This window comes from Argentina silus (genome assembly GCF_951799395.1).
Source record: "Argentina silus genome assembly, chromosome: 12".
In the NCBI taxonomy this organism is placed as follows: Eukaryota; Metazoa; Chordata; class Actinopteri; order Argentiniformes; family Argentinidae; genus Argentina; species Argentina silus.
Genome location: NC_139666.1, coordinates 10,959,344 through 10,982,677, shown reverse-complemented (window position 1 = coordinate 10,982,677; position 23,334 = coordinate 10,959,344). Strand labels below are relative to the sequence as shown.

General features: G+C 42.0%; 2 protein-coding genes across 2 annotated transcripts; both read right to left on the bottom strand.

Annotated features, from left to right (window-relative positions):
- Positions 1-19: 19 nt before the first annotated feature.
- On the bottom strand, positions 20-8,206 carry galnt3 (UDP-N-acetyl-alpha-D-galactosamine:polypeptide N-acetylgalactosaminyltransferase 3 (GalNAc-T3)). The gene is made up of 11 exons (XM_083682362.1): positions 8,039-8,206; positions 7,154-7,694; positions 6,233-6,405; positions 5,469-5,618; positions 4,770-5,004; positions 4,483-4,600; positions 4,083-4,283; positions 2,941-3,072; positions 2,616-2,717; positions 2,299-2,451; positions 20-1,963 (listed from the first exon to the last, which is right to left on the bottom strand). Exons 1-11 carry the CDS (start codon positions 8,094-8,096, stop codon positions 1,841-1,843), a joined length of 1,986 nt encoding a protein of 661 aa, XP_083538488.1. The 5' UTR covers positions 8,097-8,206; the 3' UTR covers positions 20-1,840.
- Positions 8,207-9,972: 1,766 nt separating this feature from the next.
- ttc21b (tetratricopeptide repeat domain 21B) lies at positions 9,973-21,676 on the bottom strand. The gene is made up of 29 exons (XM_083681348.1): positions 21,535-21,676; positions 20,970-21,099; positions 20,769-20,879; positions 20,487-20,653; positions 20,269-20,391; positions 19,669-19,826; positions 18,857-18,941; positions 18,601-18,699; positions 18,253-18,445; positions 17,757-17,854; positions 17,147-17,347; positions 16,742-16,871; positions 16,475-16,632; positions 16,135-16,359; positions 15,630-15,868; positions 14,996-15,068; positions 14,628-14,738; positions 14,393-14,531; positions 14,146-14,252; positions 13,131-13,319; positions 12,618-12,728; positions 12,444-12,525; positions 12,128-12,278; positions 11,874-12,035; positions 11,515-11,710; positions 11,021-11,245; positions 10,670-10,790; positions 10,517-10,584; positions 9,973-10,402 (listed from the first exon to the last, which is right to left on the bottom strand). Exons 1-29 carry the CDS (start codon positions 21,565-21,567, stop codon positions 10,325-10,327), a joined length of 3,963 nt encoding a protein of 1,320 aa, XP_083537474.1. The 5' UTR covers positions 21,568-21,676; the 3' UTR covers positions 9,973-10,324.
- Positions 21,677-23,334: the final 1,658 nt, after the last annotated feature.

The following is a 23,334-nucleotide window of genomic DNA, read 5'->3' as shown; positions in this document are numbered from 1 at the left end:
AAAATGAAATGAAACCATGTGCAACACCTCTTCAACTTTTAGTTATTGTAATAAAAATGTACAACAGTATTTAGAGAAATGTTACAGTCCAGGCGTGATGGCCCAGAAAACTGGAGTATTACAGATGACGACGATGCATGATGATGTATGATTCCTTTGTGCATAGCGCCCCCTCCTGTTCCAAAAAGAGTGAGAATTGTGAAGGGATAGTCTGCACCAACTGATGGATGATTTTTTTGATACAGAATGTATTGGACTGAAACGGAAAAGCTCAAGTATCCAGGCATTAAAGGCACACTCTCTTTGCATTAGAATGTCATGTGTGGACAGATAGATCACTACCATACTGTAGAGTTATCCATATCTCTGGCACAGACATATTCAATGTTTTACAATATCCCATTGTCAGTCAATACTCCGCCCCCATGGCATGAACTGGCCTGCATTCTTGCATCAAAACACTGAAGTTCATATGTGATCATGGGATTTGTTGATACTTGACTAAAACACCATAAAACACTACTTGAATGTAATATACAAATGTACACTCATAATCAACACTCATACTCTAAATCATGTGTTGTAAACCAAGTATACATTTTTCCCTTTCTACAGACACCATTGTAACATGATACATAAAGGCGAAAGAAATGTCATTTGTATCACAAGATAACAAATAAAAATGTGTTGTCAAATATAGACTAAACTAAGCATGTTAAAAGCATACAACTACTGTATATAACCTACCATTGGAGAAACAATGAAAACCCCAAAATAACCCTTTCTGTTAAGATATGCCCAACTCAATCATAGCAATAAAAAACCCTCACATCAAATCGGTTTACCCTAGGTCAAAAGAAGAAAATACAGTCATTTATGTAAAAGGAAATCTAAAATAAATTGTAGGATACAAAATCAGGAACATGTAGGAACATGACTGATCTAGGATGATCACAATAGCTACTTTCAAATACCATTGCTGCAGAATACCATCCCTTCTCCCCGACATTAGTTGTTCATAAGGTAGATAATAAAATCAAAGGCACTATATGGTCAATGGGTTATCATTCTGTAGGCCTATCTACTGCTCAGGAGAACCAGATGTATGAGGGGAGCATAAGAAATAATAGAAAATAATGTATTTTCAATACCCTCCTGATCTTATAAAATTACTTGGCATGATAAAAAGAGGCAGTAGTGGTACATATTGAATAACCTATATCATAAACATGAATTTCAATAGAAAATAATAATCCCTTAATGAGTCTTTGGTGCAAAACGTTGTTTTCTGTTTGTGCAAGCAGAACATGCCCTATTGCATTACTTGTCCATCTTGTTGTTGGTTTTCACATAAACATTTATAAATTATTCAGTGTGGGCAATAAAGAGCACGCCTTTCATATTAAATAAAATGTTGCGTTGATTTTCCCTAAGGAGCACAAACTCAAAGGGGAAATAATCAAAGAGACAGGACACAATAGTGGCATCCTTCAAAAGAACATCCCTCTTCATATTTCCATCCAAAGGCAATTCACAGTCCCTGGTAAGGCCATCTCTATCAAACCTACAGACAAGGTGTTGGCTTGAATGACAGAAGAACATAATTTCTCAACCCAAATCATGGTAAAAAAAAAAGCAAGAGATATCAAACTTAAAAGTCTTCAGTACAAGCTCAAATGCTTCCTTCCGGAGGTTGCATATTTTCCTTGAAAAATACAAACTTTCCAGCAGCAGTTCTTCTATGTATAAAAATAAATTAAAATTCAATCTGATAAATTTAAAAATGTATGCCAATTGCTTTTTTGTTAATGTTCCTAGTACACCCATGAACAGGTTGTCCTCAGCCAGAGCTGGTGAACAGCCAGAGCTGGTATCTGTCTGAGGGGTTGCAGGTCACCAGGGAGGGGTGCTCATGACGGGCACTAAGACACAAGTTCCACCCTGGGATGTAGAATAACTGGTTCTACACAGAGGCAAGAAGAGACACACAAACAAGTCATTAATTTCTACACAGCATAAAATAACTGCCATCCAATTGTATGATGACGACTAAGTCTGGAATTCAAACAGTTCGGTGGTAGTAATGCTTATGCTTTGTCTGTGTTTACACACTGATACACAAACTGCTATCGTCTTCACAACAGGAAGCATGTATGTGTGAAAAGCCAATTTTGAAGTAGCACAGTAGTGAGTTTTTACATCCCCCAAATCTAGTCCCAGGATTTGAAATATAAATCTTGAATGAGCATAACAGATAAAAAAAAATGTAAGGATTTAGTAAACCTTTAAGACTCTCACCTCCTTTAGCTCCCACTTCTGTTCCGTTCCTACGAACGTGTTCCTGCCTTTATACTGGCAATCTTCCAGCTTCACAGTCCTGTCTGCCCCATGTAAGCACAGCTCCTTCTGAATGTTGTGCCGGATCTCATGATGTGTGGAGTACTCAAAATACTGATGGATCAAAAAGAAAAATTTATATCATCTAGACTTATAAACTGACAGATAAAGTATGAGTGTTAGAAACTGATAGACAAAGGGAGTGTTCTATAAAACTAATAGACTAGGTAGTTAGTGTTGTTTATTGGAAGTCGGACCGTCCCTTAGCTCCCTCTGACCTGGTTTCCTCCGAGGCCGTGGCAGGGGTACATGATCAGCTGTTTCCCTCCCTCGTTGTTCTCCCCAGCATCCAGACACGAGGCCTTACCTACATTCTTCACCTGCAGGGAGGGAATGGAAATACAGTAAAAAGGGGATTTCAGTAACCCTCAAGCTGTTTAAACAAGCCCCCCTGCCTAACTCGTGCCTTCGGTACCTCTGAAGCACTCCTCTGGGCCCTCTGGAGAGGGCTAAGTGGAAACCCACAGTGGTCAGACACAGTACTCTGTGGTCAGGAAAGGGAGGGTGGGGGAAGAGGAAGAGGAGAAGGTACTGTGGGCTTACCGAGCCAAAGTGAAGTGGGTTGAGATCGGGCATGAAGACCTCTGGATACACGTTCTTCAAATACCAGGAGAAGCTCTTGCACTGCAGCCTCTCCCTAAGGTCCACACGCCTGGAGACGTCTCCGAAGACCCTCTGTGGAAATAATTCCAGGCAGCCATTAAGGAAGGAACGTTCCTCATTACTCACTCACTCTGGCCAGGCTTTGAACTGGGGAGGGAAAGCCTCCATTACCACTTCCTGTAGGCCGTGGTAGACTCTGGAGCTGCGTGGTTGATGGGTGATGGGCTGAAGACAGCACCATGTATGGCGTGTTTCCATTCAGCCCCTCACAATGAAAGGACATTTCGTACATCATACCAAAAGACAACCAAGCTGAAAAACATGAATAGAACCTACATTAACCAATGTTTTAAGTTAGCGTCTACTGCATATTTCTAGAAACTGACAGCACTTCCAAGGACTTCAATAATGAGAGCATTTTTGAACTAATGGCACAGATGCTGTTAACACCAGTGTAGGCTGATGATAACTACTATGGATGAGACCTTGAAGCTGTTTAAGCTTTGGGGGCTGTTTGAACCCAGCAGGAGAGGTCTGTTGATCTAGCTCTCTTTGAGGTATGGCCTCAGGGGGAATGTTTACGGCACGTAGATGAGAGCCCGTGTTGGGAAGCACTACTCTCTGACCTCATGTCATTTATCACTCCTACTTCCCCTGGGGTACAAAGGGATACTACCCATTTCAACTTGTTTCACATAATGAGGTACTTATGTGCTGGGATCTCAAAATATATTCTAAAAAATTAAATTCAAAATATATGTCTCCCTACAGAATGTGTTTGCCCATACGACGCGTGTTCAGACTGTATCCAGACTATACATAACCCACAGAAGACCCAGCGTGTGGTTGCCCAAACTTGTCCTACGAGGGGGGATAACAAGTGGTCTGCAGTCAAAATGGGAACATTTGTACGGCCATGTGTGATATAGCTGAGGGAAAACATTCCAGAGCAAACTGCTACTGTTATAACAGCTATGGGATGGATGGATTTCTGGATAGGGAGGGATATTGCTTTTATGGCTCCGTCCCATTCCAAGAAATATTAGCTAACAGGCACATCACTATCAGAAAGCACCACGTACGTCTTTGGCCATCTGCAAGGCTTGCTGGTTGCGCCTGTAGAAGATCTCCTTGTAGTCGTCCATCCAGACCTCAGCCAGGCGCACCTGGTTGCGTGCAATCACCTGGGTGCCCTTAGGGAAGGTGTGGGGGCTCTTGGTGCGGAAGACATGGCCCACAATGGAGCAAGGGATAATCTCCAACTGGCCCCCACACTGCCACACCTGCCAGGCAGAAATAACACCTCCCACACTGTTAGAAAACACTGTCACGACTACACCTAGAACTATGCTGCAGATACAAAGAAAGAGTGAATCACATTTAGTCAATAGCACTAATGGCATCATAATGCCATCCCTGGAGGCACCAATATACTATAATGTAATGGTATTATAAAAGAATGGCTGGTGAATGATCTCTTACTCTGAAAGACATTTCGATATTTTCTCCACCCCAAATTTCCATTTCTTCATCATAGCTGCCTATATGATAGAAGTACTCTTTTGAGATGGAAAAGAGCCCACCAGCAAAGGTTGGTGTCCTATGAAGAAAAACACATTGAATAGAGAATCCAGATATATGCTTTTTTCAAAATAGTGAATTGTCTATCACATACCTAGGAATATAGAAATAGATTTTGCACAGCTCTTAACAAATAAAGAGGTGAATCTATGGCAAAAAAAATCAGGCTTCCATACAGTTATACTCACTTGATAGGATAAGTCTCATCTTTCCTCCTTTGTTTCTCATGGTCAGGTAGACTCTCCCAGCCAAAGGACAGGCCCCAGTCAAAGTTACCACGGTTGTGGTTCTGTCCATACGGCGAGGGCTTCATGAACTCAAAGGTGTTGAGGTCGATGGTGGTGATGTCAGGACTCACTACTGCGGTATAGTTTTCTGCTATCCTGGCTAGTAAGGGTTCCAGCCAGCCATTGAAGCATTCACCTGTTGGGCATGAAGATCATTCACAACAGGTGACACATAACAACCATTATATGTACTGTACATATCCTTTACAGTACATATCCTTTAAAATGTGAAATTACATTATTATATTGGGTCGATTAAGATCATAGTAGCCTACAGTATACATAATGATAATAATAATAATAATAATAATAATAATAATAATAAGCTTTAGTGCACAAAAATTATGTCTATTATGAGATGAATAATTCCTGGGCCATGCACAAGCAGCCATACCAAAATATATGCAACATCGCAAAACCAGTGACATTTTTAGCAGTCCTGGCAAGCCCCAAAACAACAGTATGCACTGCACTGATGTATATTCAGCATAGATGTGTACACAGGTGTGTCTAATTTGAACTATTTCACACAACAGGTTTGTTGAATGAATGAATGACTCAGTGACATTGACGTCAGTGAGAGTGTGGGTGTTTACTTACAGTGAGCATCTAGGAAGGTGAGGGTGTCGCCGGTGGCCACTGAGGCCCCCAGCAGCCGAGCAGTGATCAGGCCCTTCCTCTCCCTCTGGCGAACCACACGCACGATGTGCAGCCTCTTCAGATAGTCATCCAGCTCCTCCTTCAAGGTATCTGGGGGGAAATGACACCGAAATTCAGAGAGAGATTCACAAAATGAATCAGGTGAAGATTTTTCTTGAACTCATGTCTGTATAGTGATACTGCAGCCAATCTGGTGGAGTGGCCTGTACCTCATTCAGGCCCCTTAATGTGGAAGCTTACACTTCAACAGAGGGAGAGAAAGAAAGAGGTGCCTGGCTTTCATCCCCAGAATGGCTCCATGCCAAGTATGCCTGACCAGTTCCTAGGCTAGGGACAGGAAGGGAATTGTGTTTTTTTTTTTTTTTTTTTTGCAGACCCCTTAATAGCGGGCTATTCCCAACAAATGACTGAGTTTAGAATGTCAGTTGGGCTGAATTCCCTGCTCCTTCATTTTTGTTTCTCTCAGCCTGGGGCCTGTTTACAAGAGCAAACTCTGACTCATTTCTCCACACGAGCCCGGCTAGAGCTCCTCTTAGGAAAGTATTCACTAGCAGCTCTGCTTCCTGCCGTAACCCTCTTCACGAGCCGAGAGACGGGCCTCCAGACTGCACATTTCATGGCACACCAAAGGCCGCCCAGCAGGCCGCCTGAAATCAAATCCAAGTGAAAACAGGGTGGTCCTGCCTGCCGAAAGGCCTTTTTACCTTCCACGCTGGCATCGTCCACCAGGATGATCTCCTTCAGGAAGATGGCGGGGGAGGTGTGAAGGACGCTGTACACCGTCCTCAGCAGAGTGCTCCACCCTTCATTGTGGAATACAATGATCACACTGGTGGTCGGCAAGGGGGGACATCGCTTGAATGTTTGTTCGATACATCTGCAAAAAGAGCACAAATATCTGGTGTCTTTTATGGTTCCTTAGAAGCACAATGGACTGTGGTTAAAAACCTCTGAGGTATTTTCCCCTGAGGGGTGTCCATTTCAGTTGTGACACTGGATGTGTGACAGCTTTGAAATGCCCACCGCACCAGACAGGGGCCTAAACTATGTAAATTACCCTGTTAAAATAGTCGGAACATGGACAGACTTGTTTAATTAGCCAAACAAAACTCGACTTTCTCTTGAACTGGCCACATTAACTGGGCAGACATGCTGAATGTTTCAGACAGAAAAACTCTCCCTGTGGTTGGAGTGAAATTTTCCTCAATAATTCAAAGCAAATATCAAAGACTTGTTTGGGTTGAGCACTCCTGTCTGTTGGAGACCAATTCTATAATGTTGTTATATCTCCTTCCTTCTGCGGTCTTTCAGTATGTGACTTTGAGGTATATATGGAAATTGATTACTTCTGCAGACACAGCTATACTGAACACCACCAGATGGTGCTAGCTAGGAGAAGCTCATCTTTACATATTCATACTTTGTCATCTAATTCATTCATGTTATAAAAGATGACCTGTGGTGATTTAAATTCATGATACTTTGGGCCACCATAAAGATTTACTGTAGTCACATTACTCTTCTACAATTTCTACATGGCCATGTTGTTTCCAACCAATGATTAAGATACTATGCCCACAATGAAAAGAGCAATAGACTGATAGTTTAATATAAGGATGACATACTCTGGTGGTCTGGTGTCAGGGCCCAAGTCGCGGCTGAGAGAGATGCGGTCACTGGCGTAGAGGTTAAAGCAGTGTTTCTCATCTCCCCTCTCCTTCTCCTTCTGTTCAGTAGGGCTCAGCTTGTCTGTGTGGAAGGGCTTCCCAGAGGCTCCGGGTGCGTTGGGGTCCTGAGGTGGCCTCTCCAATGCCGGCCTGAGCTCGGCAGCAGTGTAGTACCCTGGTAAACAGGACAGTTCACCTCCGGTCTCCTGCTGCCTCACCGGGGCTTTGATCTGCATCTTTGGCATGACGTCCCTGAGGTTATTGACAGCCCCCATCACCATACCCAGCACTGCATCTCGTTTAACTGCTATTTCTTTCAGCCAGGGCTCCTCTTGTGGACTTTGGCTCACCACCTCACGTTGTATGAGGAACAGAAATGTGACAAAAATAAGGGCCACTATCACCAGTTTCAATGGGTGTAATCGCCTCCGTAGAAATCTGCGAAAGCTAGTCATTCTTCTGGAGCAGGTTGGGGTATTCCTTTCTGACAAAATGTCACCTAATAGTAACACAGTCATACAGTTAAGCCACATCACCAATAACATTACAAAGAAATGACAGTTGATAACTATCAAATATGCAGTGAGCAGAATCACAAAAGTATGTCTCCAAACTGAAAACAGACAAAACGTAATAGTTACATGCCATGTCACCACACTTCACACTGAACTGTGACATTCCACACGTGAACGCAGGAAAGTAACAAGATTTGGCATTGTGGTGACAAAATGGTTGATAATTAAAGAATTGACATAATCTACAAATAAGCAGGACAACACACATCTGTAAGTAGCCTAAACACTTTAATTTTACATTCAATTCTGGAAAATGATATGGACCTACCTGGGACGTTACATAATAAGGACTGGAAATGCACTCCAAAATGGAGATTAAAAAACATCAAATTGAATCCATCATCGCCACAAAGAATTCCGTTTCGAAATGCTGTATTCCAGGGCGGTTTACCAAAACTATTACAGTCAGCACAATCAATTTGAGTTGCGCTATTCAATCTCTGCAAACTACTTCCGTCTCGTTGGATCCAGGTGCGCTCCTTTCAGGTAGAGGGTGGAGACCTGTTGGCACGCGTGCGTAGAGCGTATCTCCTCGTGTCGAAGCCATCTGACTGGAACATTAGTGGATATCCATAAACCTGCACCATGTATTCCATAACAGCATAGGCGTAATTACAAAAAAGAAAAAAAACTGGAGAACATTGCACCTTATAAGTAAGTCATTTGACACATACGGTCTATTTGTGTCATAGCAAAACTCACTTATGATTTCCATAGGCTATACGTTTGAATTAACCAACACGTTTTGCATTAAACTAAAAGAGTCGCAATACTGTCAGCAATTTGGGGCTAATACCTCTCTGGTCGCTTGCAGAGCCACTTTGTCTGGGCAATATTGGAAATAGTCCACTCAGCGGGATACGTCTGATCCGATAGTGGTGTCAATTCTTAAAATAATAGGATTTGCTTAGCCAGCCATTCATTGAGACTGTTGCTGGGTTACAAATAGCGGAGGAACGTATCCTATACCTCTCTCATAGGCACCGCATCCAATCAGGCTACCTAGAAGAATAACGAGAGGTCGCCCTTAGGGGACGGGGCATCTCCTATAGGGACTAAGGAGAACTCGTGAGAATAAACACTTACATTAAATTCCAACATCGAACATAGTTTCTGTTAGATTGTAGCCTACACACGGATACACACTGGTTTATGTCTGACATCAATAAGAAATCTTATGCGTAGCCTATAATTAATCTAAATTGACAAACTGATACTCAACCAAAGACCCATACAGCGCATCTTGTTTCAGTGAAGTTACTTTGCTCAGAACACAACCCGCACGCAAAAAAGTTTGGAATTCTATAAACGCTCTACATTTAGTGCGCACAATAATCAACGTCCATCCTTGAGTTTTTATCTCTTGAATGAGAGATGGAATGAATGAAAATCTGCCACTCACCGTGCATATGGGATCCTCTGAAACATACCCCACCATATTCCCGTTTGCCAAGCCACCCCTGGCAGATGGTATTCATAAAGTGTTCGGTGCTTGAGGGGGTAAAGAAAAGACGTGGACACGGTAGCCATTCGGAGAAGGAATACTCGGGTGCCCAGAAGTCTTGTAGTGACACAATTCACCGTGACTGTTCTCCCCCTCTTCGTTAATACCTCGCCAACACAGCAGCTCAACTCAGTTGAGCAGGTTACTTTTATGTGAAAAATGCAGGAATGCTCACTGCTTTTTCTTACATTTGAAATAGGCATCTTAATAATGAATGACAGAGTAGCCAATCTCTAGAGCCCATAATCAAACAATGCAGCAATTGTTGGAAAATGGATTCCAGATCTACATTATTTAGATATAAAAAGAGAGTCAACGCTTATTGCATTTCATTATTGTAGAGAGAGAGAGAGAGAGAGAGTGTGTCTTTTTCCAATGTTACTAGATGATACTAGTTGAGCTATAGTACTTCACATTCTTCAAGACTTTTAACTCTGCAAATACTGTAGCAAAGTAAACTCTGAAAGTTAATTGATGGATCAATCTCCCTATGGGAGGGTGCTCTCTAGTTGGCAACTCCCAGAGTGGTATTTCCTTTAATTAAAAAGGTTAAATTTGAACAGCATAGTTAATAATAAACTTCAATTACAAGACGACATTAGGTGGTCATATCAATTCTTAATTATACAAATCCTGTCTATGATATAGTATAATGTTGACTACTTGTTGATAAAGACAAGTGTCAATTGATAAAAAACCCCATTTACGATTAAAGACTAGAGATTAAATTCAAAGTAATCATTAGTACCAGCTACATAGCAATATCTCTTTGTTTATCGAGTGGTGGATTCAACCTGAATCCATGTATTTGTATTGTAAAAATAACAATTATATCAATAATAATACATGTTTTACTTAATTACAGCACAGTGATTACAAAGAGTATTACAAAATACAGTTTGAGAAAAATATTCTGCATCACTTCCATCCAAATCCTTAATAATGAAAACACTGTCATAAGAAAACATAATACATGTCTTGACATAATACATCAAATAAGGGCCAACAATGATACACACACTCACACAGACACTCTTTAAAGTATTTCTGCTAAGATCTTAAAGCTGCCCGTGCTTTGTCCAAGATGTCCTTCCTCATCCTTGGATAATTTGGATGAGCATCCAAAACCTGCAGATGACATGCCATGAACAGTTAGTTACTGTACTGTATATATACTGTGTTATCCAATAACAAAATGTAAACAAATAATATCGTAAACCTGTTTACAGGAAATGTTCTTACCTTGTGACACACATCGATGGCATCAACATGCCTCTTTGCTTTCAGGTAGTTGAATGCAAGCTTGTACCCTGGGACAAATACATACTTAAATCAATGTGTGCTGAAACAAATAAAACACAATTAACAGCCTATGTAAAATGTCCTACCACATACCTATAGTTGGGTTAGTTTGATTGCCATATTTCCAGGCCATTTCATAGTTGAGTGCTGCATCCCGGAACGCCTGTTCCTTCTCCATGATATAGCCCATATACTCATAAGCTTTACAACAGGACTGTAAACACAACATAATGACTGTCAAAATCTCATAATGGGATATTTCACCTACAATGCATGGCATGTTATCAACAATGGGAACATTAGCAAGAAACACTCAACATGAAACACTATCCATAAATAGAACAGAAAAGTTTGATAATACAAGTTTGGACCCTATCCTTCTTTGCAATACAGTGAGATACAGTAATGCCATTAATTTAATGTGACAATCCTTCCAATATTGACCTTATTATGACGGAGGCATCTCTTCAGGAGCTCGCCGGCCATGTCATATTTCCCTGACTGGATGTAGATGTCTGCCAGGAGCAGCCAGCTCTTCTCAAATTCGTCAGCGTCAACGATGCTCCAGTTCATTTTAGCAATACGTTTGAGCTGGTTCCTGGCTCGGGGCGTTTGTTTGAGAATCATGTAGGCCGTGGCCATGGCTAGCAGTGCAGGCACATGGTCTTTCTAAATGAGAACAGAGAACCCTGGTTAGGTGTTGTAGTACAAAAGGGTTAGGGAAAATACAATGCCATGAATCAGCAAAAAAATGCTCTAAAATGTACAGTGAGTACATTTTAAGTTACTCCTTACAAATACAGTTAAAATAAATCTTAAGACAACATAACTAAACTGAAAAGCAAACAGAGCCTGAGATAATGCATGCCATCATCGTGAGGGTAAATTTGCACTAAGGGCGTGAGGCCATTCATGTACACCATCTGGAGTTGACTTACCTCATTGTTTGCAATCTCTGTGAAAACATTCAGAGCTTTCTCCACGTTGGCTTTCTGCTTGGTGGCCAGAAAGCAGTAGTTCTCTAGGATGCGTAGTTGCACTTGGCCGCTGGCTGTCTGGGGCTTTAACTCCTTCAGGAGCTTCTCTGCTGTCCTCACTGCCAGCTGCTCTGACTCCTGCTTCTCAGTGGAGTTCCTGAACACAAGTGAGGAGGATAGAGGATAAAGAGTTCTGTCTCATTTCATATCATTGAATATACTGTACAGTACATCAACGTAATATACTTCAGTGAAAATCCCCATGTTCTAGACAGTTCAAGGACAGAGCTGACTGCTGCTGTTCATGTCACCCAACTCACCCCATGTCACCATCTAGGTTCTCAAACACTTCTCCTCCCATAGTGTCATTGTCTGGGTTTAGGCAGATCTCAATCATGTTGTACACAGCATTCTGACCCCAGTCGTTGTCCTTCCGGGCCTTATTGAAGTGGCGCAGCCCATCATTTGGTTCACCTGTGTACCTGGGCAGCAAACATACAACTCTTTAAGCTTGTCTTTGCCAGACTGCCTTGTAATCCTTCTGAATAGATCGAACTGAGATGAGTGAACTGACCACAGGTAAAGTCCTTTGCAGTAGTTAAACCCAGCATCAAACTTGGCCCTGGAGGAGTCTTTTTCAGCCATGTCGAGAAACCTGGGAACTTCCTCTAGCTTCCCAGCTCTCCTCAACAGGTCTATTAGACGTGACAGTGTTGGGTAGTTGTCTAGGGAGAACAGATGGGAAAGACATTACTTCCCCTCCAGAATGGGTCAAATCAGCAGTAGATATTTACATTAAGTTCTTAAGTTTCCCTTTCAAGCTAGCAAATCTCCATTATTTCAGAGGGGGTATGAGGTTGTGTATTCAAGCCCTCAGAACTCTGTCACACCTGGTTTGCGCTCCAGTAGTTGTTGAAAGTGGAAAACGGCCTGCTCATAGTCCTGCTTCCTGAACATCAGGTCAGCCATCATCTAGGGGGGAAACACTTACGGTAAGTAACTCATATTTTCCCTTACAGACTTACTGAAAGACTTAGATAAAATATCCTATAAACAGAACTAACCAGAGTGGCGTCTTCATTGACCTGGTCACTCTTGAGAAGGACACTGCATTGCTGCTGGCAGGAATCCACATCATCTAAAGTCAGGTACAGCCGTGCCAACTCCAACATCACCTACAGTAGTCACAACAACAAGGAAAGCTCAAATCAAATATCAAATTATTTTTTGCTTTGTTAGCTTTATTACTTGCAACTATCACAAATAGCGCAAGGAGATTTAATGGTTTGGCTACAGTAGACCTAGAGTTTTTCCTGGGCAGGTAGCTCCTAATCACAATTACAAAAGCATAAACCAATGAGCATTGTTTTCATTAAACATACAGTCCACATTCACAAATAAACATGTTTGTTTAATTGCAGATATTTTATAAATAAGTCAAAACACCCGTAATAAGCCTAAATAGGTGTGTACAAAAACAGGGATGCAACCTCACAGAAGGGGGAGAGTAGGGATGCTTAGGCTTCACAAGTACAGCTGCAGGGAGCACAGTGACCGTTTGATTCAGCTGCACCGACCTTGCTATCACTCTCACAATAGACAAGAGCTTCTTTGTAGAACTTGACTGCTCTCTCGTAGCCCCTCTGACTCGTGTAGTGTTTAGCGATCTCGGCACAGATCTCGGCAGCGAGCTGCTTCTGCATGGGGACGGCGTCCGGCTGCTCCAACTGGACCCGCTTGAGAACCTTGGCCTGCACATCTCTCGCCTAAGGACAGCATTACAAAGGGGTCATCTACACATGCAATGGTAATGTTGGGCATTAGTCACACAGCTTGAAATGTAATTTATTATACATTTCAGTTAATATAATAATAATAATAATAATAATAAATAATATATGCTATTTAGCTGACTCTTTTATCCAAAGCAACTTACATTGAAGTGAGTGCATTCATTTTTCAGTATATATGGTCAGTATACACTCACGGAACAATTGATTAGGAACACCTGTACACCTTCTCATAGTGGAGGTGGTGTAATAGTGTGGGGAATGTGTTCTTGGCACACTTTGGGTCCGTGAATACCAGTCAATCATCACTTCAATGCCACAGCCTATTTGAGTATTGTTGCTGACCATGTGCATCCCTTCATGGCCACAATTTACCCATCTTCTAATGGCTACTTCCAGCATGGTAATACACCATGTCACAAAGCAAAAGTCGTCTCAAACTGGTTTCATGAACATGACAATGAGTTCAGTGTTCTTCAGTGGCCTTCTCAGTCACCGGATCAGAATCCAAAAGAACACCTTTGGGATGTGGTAGAACAGGAGATTCACAGCTTGAAAGTGCACCTGAAAAATCTGCATGAATTGCGTGATGCAATCATGTCATCATGGACCAGAATCTCAAAGGAATGTTTCGAACATCTTGTGGAATCAATGCCATGAAATATTGAGGCTGTTTTGAGAGCAAAGGGAGGCTCTACCCAGTATTAGTATAGTGTTCCTAATAAAATGTTTCGTGAGTGTATATGGTCCTAGTTACCGCTATGCCTAATCACTCAGCTATCAGAGTCATCAGAGTACTCACTCTTTGTAAGGAAAGTAAAGCTTCATCATTTTTGTCAACCTTGCCTTGGATCTTAGCTAACAAGACCAGGTAACGGCAGTCATCTGTTAACGCCGGCAGCTCATTCACTAGACAAAACAAAAACAAGACAATAACGCAATTTAAACAACATACATACGGTACATTCTGTTCATTCAACAGGAGCAGTCAGGTACAGTCTAGACTAGGGTAGGCACTCTGAATCCTGGGTAATTCAAACAAGCCATACCTGGGTCATGAGCGAGAGCATCATGTAGAACCATCTCACACCTCTCATACTGTCTCATCTTCATTAGCAGCTCAGCAAGGTCGTAACGGAGGAAGCTCTGTTGCTCAGTCTTCAGGGCAGCTTCATAGTAATTTATCGCCTGAGAGTAGTAAGTAGTAACAGGAGTAAGACCACCTATTTTAAATACTGTACAGTGGATTTGCAAGTTTTTGTTTTCTTGGGATTGCATACAAACCTTGACGTAATTGTGAGTCTTGACGAGAGCTTTGCCAATCTTGCTGGCTAAAGCACCATCTTTGGGATTTTTCTTCAGAGCCTGCTCATAGACCTCAATGGCCTTCTCTGGCTGTGAGTAAACATATTCTATGTTCAGCTACAGACAGTATACACCACAAATTGTGACGATTCAACATTCCTGTGTAACATCATCTGAGGACAACACACAGACAGATAATAGATGTTTTACTATCTTTTCTAAATATTTACATGACTGAAGAAAACAAACTTATATTCACCACTTCCTGTGAAGCAACAGCTCTGCAAGCCAAGACTCATCTTGATTTGGGTGATAACAAATAGAAATATAGAAATACAAATACCTACCTCTTGGATATTTACATAAGCATCCCCTAGGAGGAGATATGTATGGGGGCTGGGCAGCTTCTCCACCAATTCTCTGAGGAAAAGACACAGATATCATGTTAGACATTACACAGATACATTATAAAGTATAGACATGTGTCTGCAGGTTTGTGCTGCTCTGAGGTTAATTCAAACCTAATTACTTAACAGCGGTGTCTCTGTGTGGTAATGCCTGTCAACACAAGTAGAGTACCAGAGATCAGGGAAGGAGCACATTTCTGGAACACTGGAAGCAGCTTTGTACATTACAGCCTTGCTGCTTGAGTGGGTAGCCTACAGTAGAAATTCACATTTGATTGGCTGTGAACATGGCTACAGTCTAGACTGCTGCCACAGTATGGCTGGGTGGGCTGGCAGAGCAAGCGGGGGTTAGTGCATTAAGCAAGAGAAGTGGCTGCAATTGGGAATTAATAATATGTCACTCACTATGAAACATTGTTGTGTGCATAAAGGTCATATAATGTAGGCCTACACTATAAATGCATTTTCAGATCATGTGATCAACTGCTACTACACTAACAACACAATTTGTTTCAGAACATATTCAGACAAGTTTACCAAGACTTTAATCCGGAAAGACTTCATCCCTCCTCACCTGTAACAACTAGCGTATAGGCGCTTCTCCTTCCTGTGGTTGAGATAGATGTCGGCCATTTTCTCCTTGGCTTGGATGTAGTAGGGCTGCTCAGGGGTGATGTTTCTGAGCATGCTCAGTGCTAGTTCAGTGTCACCACGCAACAGAGCCAGGTCAGCGTTAGCAATGGTAACACGTAGCTCTTCAGGAGTGCCAGAGAACTCGTTGATGGCATCCTGCATCACTTTAGCTGCTTCATGCTAAAAACATCAAACCCATTCATGAGTCAGAAGTTACTCCACACTGGGTTAACATGACTGGGGCAAAAGACAGCAGAAACATGAACATGATTTTTTTTTTTTTTAGAATGTTGTCATTGCAAAGGACCTTGTCTGCATTTTATGACTAAAATAATAATAATAATATTTAAAAATAAATAATAATATTTCCCAGCATGGGTAGCATAACACAAATGAGGATGAATACACTCACTATTTCTGAGCAGATTCTCTCAGAGTCCTCTTACCTGTTCTCCGTTGAGCCAGAGGGCCTCAGCCAGCTCCAGGAAGACGGACACACAGTCAGCAGAGCTAAACTCCACCTTCTTGCTCTTGGACTTGGCAGAGGCCCCAGCCCTGCGGACCCCCGGCAGGCTCATGGCCATCTGCAGGGTCTGGATGGCCTCCTGAAGCTCCCCCATCTTCTTCTGGGCCTGGGCCTTGATCAAGTGATATAGAGGGTGCTCTCGCACCTGACAGGAGACAGGGGATGATCATTTCAGAGTGTGTGTGTGTGTAGATAGAGATGTTTTGGCCAGAGTTGGATGTTTTGGCCAGATATAAAAATTTTTAGGATGCTGTTCTTACCTCAAAGTTGTGGCTGAGACAGAGCTCCAGAGACTGGGAGGAGAGTTTAAAGTTGCCCTGTAAGAGGTGGATCTGGGCCATGAGCAGGTGAGCCTCAGCATGGGAAGGACACTGATCCAGGCAATGTTGGAGGCTGCTATGAGCCGCCTCAATGTCACCTAAAGGACATCATCGTTGCCATCAAACCCATGAATGCTGACAGTAAAGTTGTCCAAAATGGCAAGGGAACTGCAGCTTTCTCCAATAGGCAATTCAGTTACGACTCACCTGACTGGAACCTGACTTTGGCCAATAGGAAGACGCTTTGTAGGAGTCCGGGTACTATCTTCACCACAGTGTCCAGTACAGAGGCACAGTGCTGGAGCTGAGGGGCAGGAGGCTGGCCCTGGGCTGGAAGCTGAGACATTGAGGAGGACAGGAGGTCAAAGATTATCTACAAACTGTACATATCAATGTAGTCCAACTGGTTTAAAATTTGAGTAGAATAAACTATGACTGAATGCAATGTCAGTGGCTACAAGTGGCTACAAGTTAGCTAGTTATGTCGTCTTACTGTTTTTGAATTTGAAAAAGATTGGTGTGAATAATCACAACATGATCCCTATGAATTGATGTATGGTGTTATGATATTGTAATGGAATCAGTGATCAGACATCTCCCCCAGACATTGACCTTGGCGGGACAGAGAGCTAGGTACTCCTTGATGATCTCCATCAGGAAGTCAGGGTTGAGCTTCTCAAAGTACTCCACCCCCAGAGGCAGACCCTGCAGCGTGGAGAAGTGGGTGTCCACCGCGTCGTTCAGCAGGTGGGTCACCTCATCCTGGGGCCTGCGCTTCTTCACAGCCAGCACTGCACGCAGGTACAGCAGCTCCTGACAGAGAAAGACAGGGGGGGGGGGGCGAGAGTTACCCAAGGGTGTTATAAGGACAATACCTCAGAATTCAGCTCAGAAGGGCAGCTAAGATACCATCACACTGTGGTGAGACAGAGAGAGTTACCCAAGGGTGTTATAAGGATTACAAATCAGAATTCAGCTCAGAAGGGCAGCTAAGATACCATCACACAGTGGTGAGACTACAGGAGAGCTGAGTCCATAATACTCAGGACCAGCTGTTACTTTGCCGAACGGACGTCACTGCTGCTAAGAGCTTACAAACACAAGTAAGCCCAATGTTTCAAAAGGAACCATGGTAACGTAAACAAAAAGCAAATGGGAAATACTTTCCCAATACTTTGAGAAAGCCCTCAAACTGGATAAAACAGAGCAACATCTTTCTTACCCCTGATTTTCCGATCGACTGCTGGATCTCAGTGAGGAACTCCAGCTGTTGCTCTGCATCCTCTAGGTGTCCTTCAATGAGCTGACACCTAATGATACCTGTAATGCGGTTAAAATGTTGAAAATGAGATTTCCACAATTGACAGCCCCCACTCTTTGGAACACTCTCCCAAACCATATCAAAGAATCCAGCATGCTCTCCTCCTTCAAACGATCCCTCAAAACCCATCTTTTTAAACTTGCTTTTTATTTTTAACTATTTGTATTGTGTTTTTACTGATTGTGCTTTTGTTTACTTTTTATTTATCAATCTATTCTTTTCTCTCCATGGAATGTAGTGTCTTTGAGTACCTTGAAAAACTCTATGAAACATAAATGCATTATTATTATAATCAAAGCCACTTTTCAAAAAACATGTTGTACAGATAGTATGACATGCACACAATAAAACTGAATACATTTGAAATTGTAGTTAAAATTAATGTATCCTGCCTCACCTGTCAAAGCTGAGACACTAGTTTCGTCCAGAGTCATGGCAGTTTTGTACCACTTCATAGCCTCCTTGATTTTTCCCTGCAGGACCAGCTGGTAGCCCAGCTCTGTGGCCAGGTCAGAGTCCCCAGACGACTGAGAGAAGGCTCTGTCCACCATGATGTGGGTCTGCTGGATGACTTTCTCATTTCTCCCACACTAGTAAAGGATTAAAAAATTAAATTCCATTTTGCCTCAGAAACATTGCGCTTGGGTTTGTATAATGGTAAAATGTTACAAAATTGATGGACTTTTATCTTCAGACATCATTTATCCCAGTAACTTCCATGTAAAACTTGGACTATTGATCTTACCACCCGAGTGAAAGCCAAGGACATCCTGTAGAACAGCTCAGGGTTGTGAGGTTCCTTAGAGTCCAAATTGCTGACAAGGTTTGAGAGCTGCTTCACTGACTGCCAACATTTTTTTGGGGGAAAAAAGATAATATTTTCAATCACACTCTTCCCAGTACACACCATTGACAATATTATCTAATACCCACCAATTTGTGCAGCAACAGGTGGAGGTGCTATCTGGTTGGCTGATTTACTGGTACTGTTTGGACATTACCTCAGTGATGTCACCGTCTCTGCATAAGGAGTGAAGAGCTAGCATTCTAAGGGCTTCTAGGTTGTTTTTATCCCTCTGTAAGAGCCTGAAATGACATAGACAACATCATGAAGTACTGTACACAATACCTTCTCTAAAACACATCTTAGACACATTTCCATTTTACCAAGTACAGTTTGTTTCATGCCCACATAAATCTGATGTTATCTCTGTATTGTATACATTTGAATCCCATGATGGCTTAAATCTTTCACAATGTGGAGGCAAAGCAGAAAATACAATCTAAGAAAGAACACCCACTTAACAATGAACCAGACAATAGAAGGAAGGAAAGATCAGGACTGTGCACTACATGTGTCCATCCCTTTTCACAAAGTACTAGTAGGGCTACAACAGGGCCTCTGGCCTTGGCTCAAAGGAGACTGGCTCCACCTGAGTGATTCTCCTTCCTCTTGTTCATAGAACCTTGAGCTGTGCATCCTGGGAAACGTGTGTGGCTCTAGCGCTTCGGCTCAAAGGCTTTTATGTTCCCTGGTGCTGGCTACAATCCAGAGGGGAGAGCAGGCAGGAACAATGGTTTTAGTCAGTGTGCTCTGGTTCCAGGCATCACGCTCGATTTTCATTTGCACTTGAATACAGACCCCACTCTGTGTCTTTCCTTTTACGGCTGCCATTGATTGACCAAATCCAGCAATGAACGTATTTTCGTATCGAAACAACCCTTTTAAAAACAATTGGATTTAAGCAGTAACATTAACTACTCTGCAAAACTAGAAAAAAAAGAAGCAGTTCAGTTGAAATTACTGCTTCACCTCTGTGCTGCATCTACTGTCTGCTCCCAGTCCTGAAGGCTCAGAAGCAGCTTCATCTTCTTGATGAAGGCAGGGAGGAAGCTAGGAAAACTAACAATGACTTGGTTGACTGTCTCCAAAGCTCCAGAGTAATTCTGGCGAAACTCGTAGTACTGCGCCTGAAACAAACAATACATCACAGATTCAGTGAGAGTAAGAATCTTTATTGACATCCATTGCAAAACAAGAGCAATGGGTTATCAGACACTTCACAGAAACAGAACAGGTGCAACGACATACAGCAATAACATTAAAAAAATCTCAACAGAAAATATTTCACATGGCACAAACAGAGACCTATCTTGTGTAAGTCAATAATAGATTCAGCCAAAGCCTCTATCAGTATAAAGAAAATCTCTGATTCAGCCATCAGAGTGAAGTTGTGGGACACATTCAAGCCTTCACGTGGGGGATTACCACTCAGACACAATACCGAAGCACCATGAGAAATATGAGAAGTGACAGAGACATCAACAATGACTCAGACTCCAATATCTCTTACTATTGTTAGAGTGACGGAATACCATTCATGACAACACAGAGGTTGTGTGTCTTGCTTACCTTTCCCATCAGAGCGAAAAGATCTGCTCTCTCTTTCAGTCCCTCATCAAAGTATTTCCCAGCCTTCTTGGCAAATGCATCCTTACTAGATGTCAGATCTATCCAGCCTTTCAGGATAATCCCCTGAACAACAGACGTTAATCCAAACATTATAAAAGGCTGCACAAAAAGGAAACTTGGCAAAAGGGCTAACTGTGATTTGTAGTTGTTTTACTCACCTCTCTGGAACCATTGGAGATTTTGATCATTCTCTCGATGTATTCCCTTGCTTTATCATTGCGACCCAAAAGCCAAAGAAACATCCCAGCATAGTAGAGGCCCTTGGGAGATGAACTTTTGCGATCGTCTTTCACCTTGGCATCCAGTTCCTGAACGACATCTCGATCTGACACAGACATACAGTAGACAGACACAAATTATATTATATGTAGAAGATATGACAACGCCTGCATAGAAAACCAGAAGGGATATGATATGGGTACATACAGATGCGACTGTACCTGGGTTTGACTTTTTCTTCTCAGCATAAACTAGAGCCATCAATGTGCAGAGAGACACATCTCGTCTGTCTCTGATCAGCTCCAACTCCTGGATGGCTTCCTGAATTTGATCTACATTGACAAATAAGACAGTCTATAGAGACAGATAATGCACACTCATTGTATGAGCCTATTTCACCTGTCTAGAGAGTCCTCTTTTACCTTGCATCAGAGTGCCATAGGCATGGAAAAAACTGAAGATCGGATCATTGCTAAATTTCCTTTGAGCCAGAGCTGCAGCACTTATTACATGATTGTAATACTTTTCATGGCAATAGTAGTTGATCAAGGCCTGGGAATAAAAATACAACACCAAAAGTTAGAGCTAAGGCATGGTCAAGAGCTCCATAATGGTTGAGGAGATATTATCAGTTTAAAGCATAATGAAGCTACATGAAGCTCCTGTAGCTAATTCTTGTTATGATATTGAAGAGCACATTCTGTATTATGCACCAAAACAAGCCATTGCATCTGCACTGACTGGACAGCTATAGGAGTTTCACCTGAACAGTTACTGATTGAATATGTTGCACTTAAAATGCTACGAAACGAAAAGGTGCTCCGCTTCACGTTTTATGTACGTCAATAACGTCACTGCAAACTGCTGATTGTTCACCAGAGTGACATACTGTAGCAAACTATTACCAACACTGTAGTCGTTTCTACAAAGGTGCATTGTTGTTTTTGATTGAGATATTGTGGACAGAGTATTTACATGTCAACTTACCAGTGTTGACTCTTCATCCTCCATTTCAGCCATGGTAAAGCTTGAGATCGAACGCTAAATAAGCGAAAAGACCACTATTTTCGCTGGATAATACTACAGCATCGCGCACTATCGGTTAACAAATGGAAGATTGAAAACGACTACATTTGTTATTGATTTTCGCCATCTTGCAATGTCTATTTGGCGTCTCTCTGTAACTTAGTTACAAGCGCCGCCATTTTCAATGGATAAGGAGGAGGAGGAAATTGAGCTCTACACTAATAATTCGCAAGGTGGCGCACCAGGCACGCTGTATGATGATGGATACTCGAACGATGCTCGCTACAATGTATCCACATCATTTTCACGTGGAATTACAGTGATCTTCATTAAGTCTGATGATTTTCCGTTGATGAATTTATGTAAAAAGAATTGTTGATTTATAGAGTTGACTGTTTCTGTTGACTTCATGGACACTCAAAATAGGGTTGCAAGGAGGTTGAAGTGCACAATCAAGTCCAACTTCGCAAATTCACAAATTCTACTGAAATGTGTCATATTTGATTCAATCCACAATCCAACTGTAGGCCTATGGACAAATCCTGTCTAAGTAATGTTCATCATGTATATGTCAAAATACATACATGTATTTCTGGAGTATACATACTGTACCTAATCTTATATATTGGGATGTCTTGGGGGTGTTGTGAGTGTATATCATTGATTGCAGCAAGGAATACATTGGCATTATATTTATAGTAGAGATAGCCTTGCACTTACAGCAGGGGAAAAGGTCAATTGACTGTAGGCATACTGGCCCCTAAGGCTTATTATTATCGATGGTGTTGCTCTTCATGTTTGGTGTACTCCCTCCACAGGTCACTCCAGTATGTTAACAAGGAACCAGTTTGACCAAAAAGCCCCTAGATATAGTTACACAATATAAATGCACATATTTTGTGTCATCCACAGACCTTGTTACTGTAGGATGCAGTAAAAAATATTAAAGGTAGGCCTAAGTTGAATTCACCTATGAAAGGTTCACATGTGAAACTGGTTATCTTTAGAGTGGCACAATTGAACCACGGCACATTGACACTCTGAGATATATTGCATGTAAAAAGAATGGTTAGATATTTGAATGTATGGAAATGATTCTGGTCATTGCTCTGATTTCCCAATGGCTCTCATTCACAGACTACGAATCTGTGTGGTCAGAAGATTCCAGAGGCTGCCATCTGTTCTTCAGACAGCACATTTTCCAGTCCAGAGGGTGCCCAGTCAAAGCAATTTAGATAGATGATCAACATGAAAATGTCAGGAAATGGCAATTCCGAAAGAGATTATTATTAGTCAGGAGTTGCAGGTAGGATTAACGGAGACGGTAGCAAGGTGCCACAAATCCAAGTATAATGATCAGAATTTACATTTCCAATTACTCATACAGTAATAGTCCACTGCACCTCCTCAATCACTAAGCTCCCACATACCGGTAGACACAGTAGTTCTTTTCACACTTTTCACACACGATGGAAACATATTTGCATCCAGTCAGCCCACTAATTGGTGGCACAATGTTACACAACACGAAAGATTGATTGTGAAATCCTAACCCTTGATGTCTAGAGTACAAGGCAGACAACACTGAATCCATAGCAGGAGCATCCAATGCCCAGTGGAGCCACAGGACAATTGTCCCAAGGGAGACCTTTCTGTCCCCTGTCAGATACTATTTAACACAAGCACTGGCACAAAATCATTACTCTCTGCAGCAAACGTCAATGGAAGAGAAAATCAGATTGGTATCGAGCTCTGAGCATG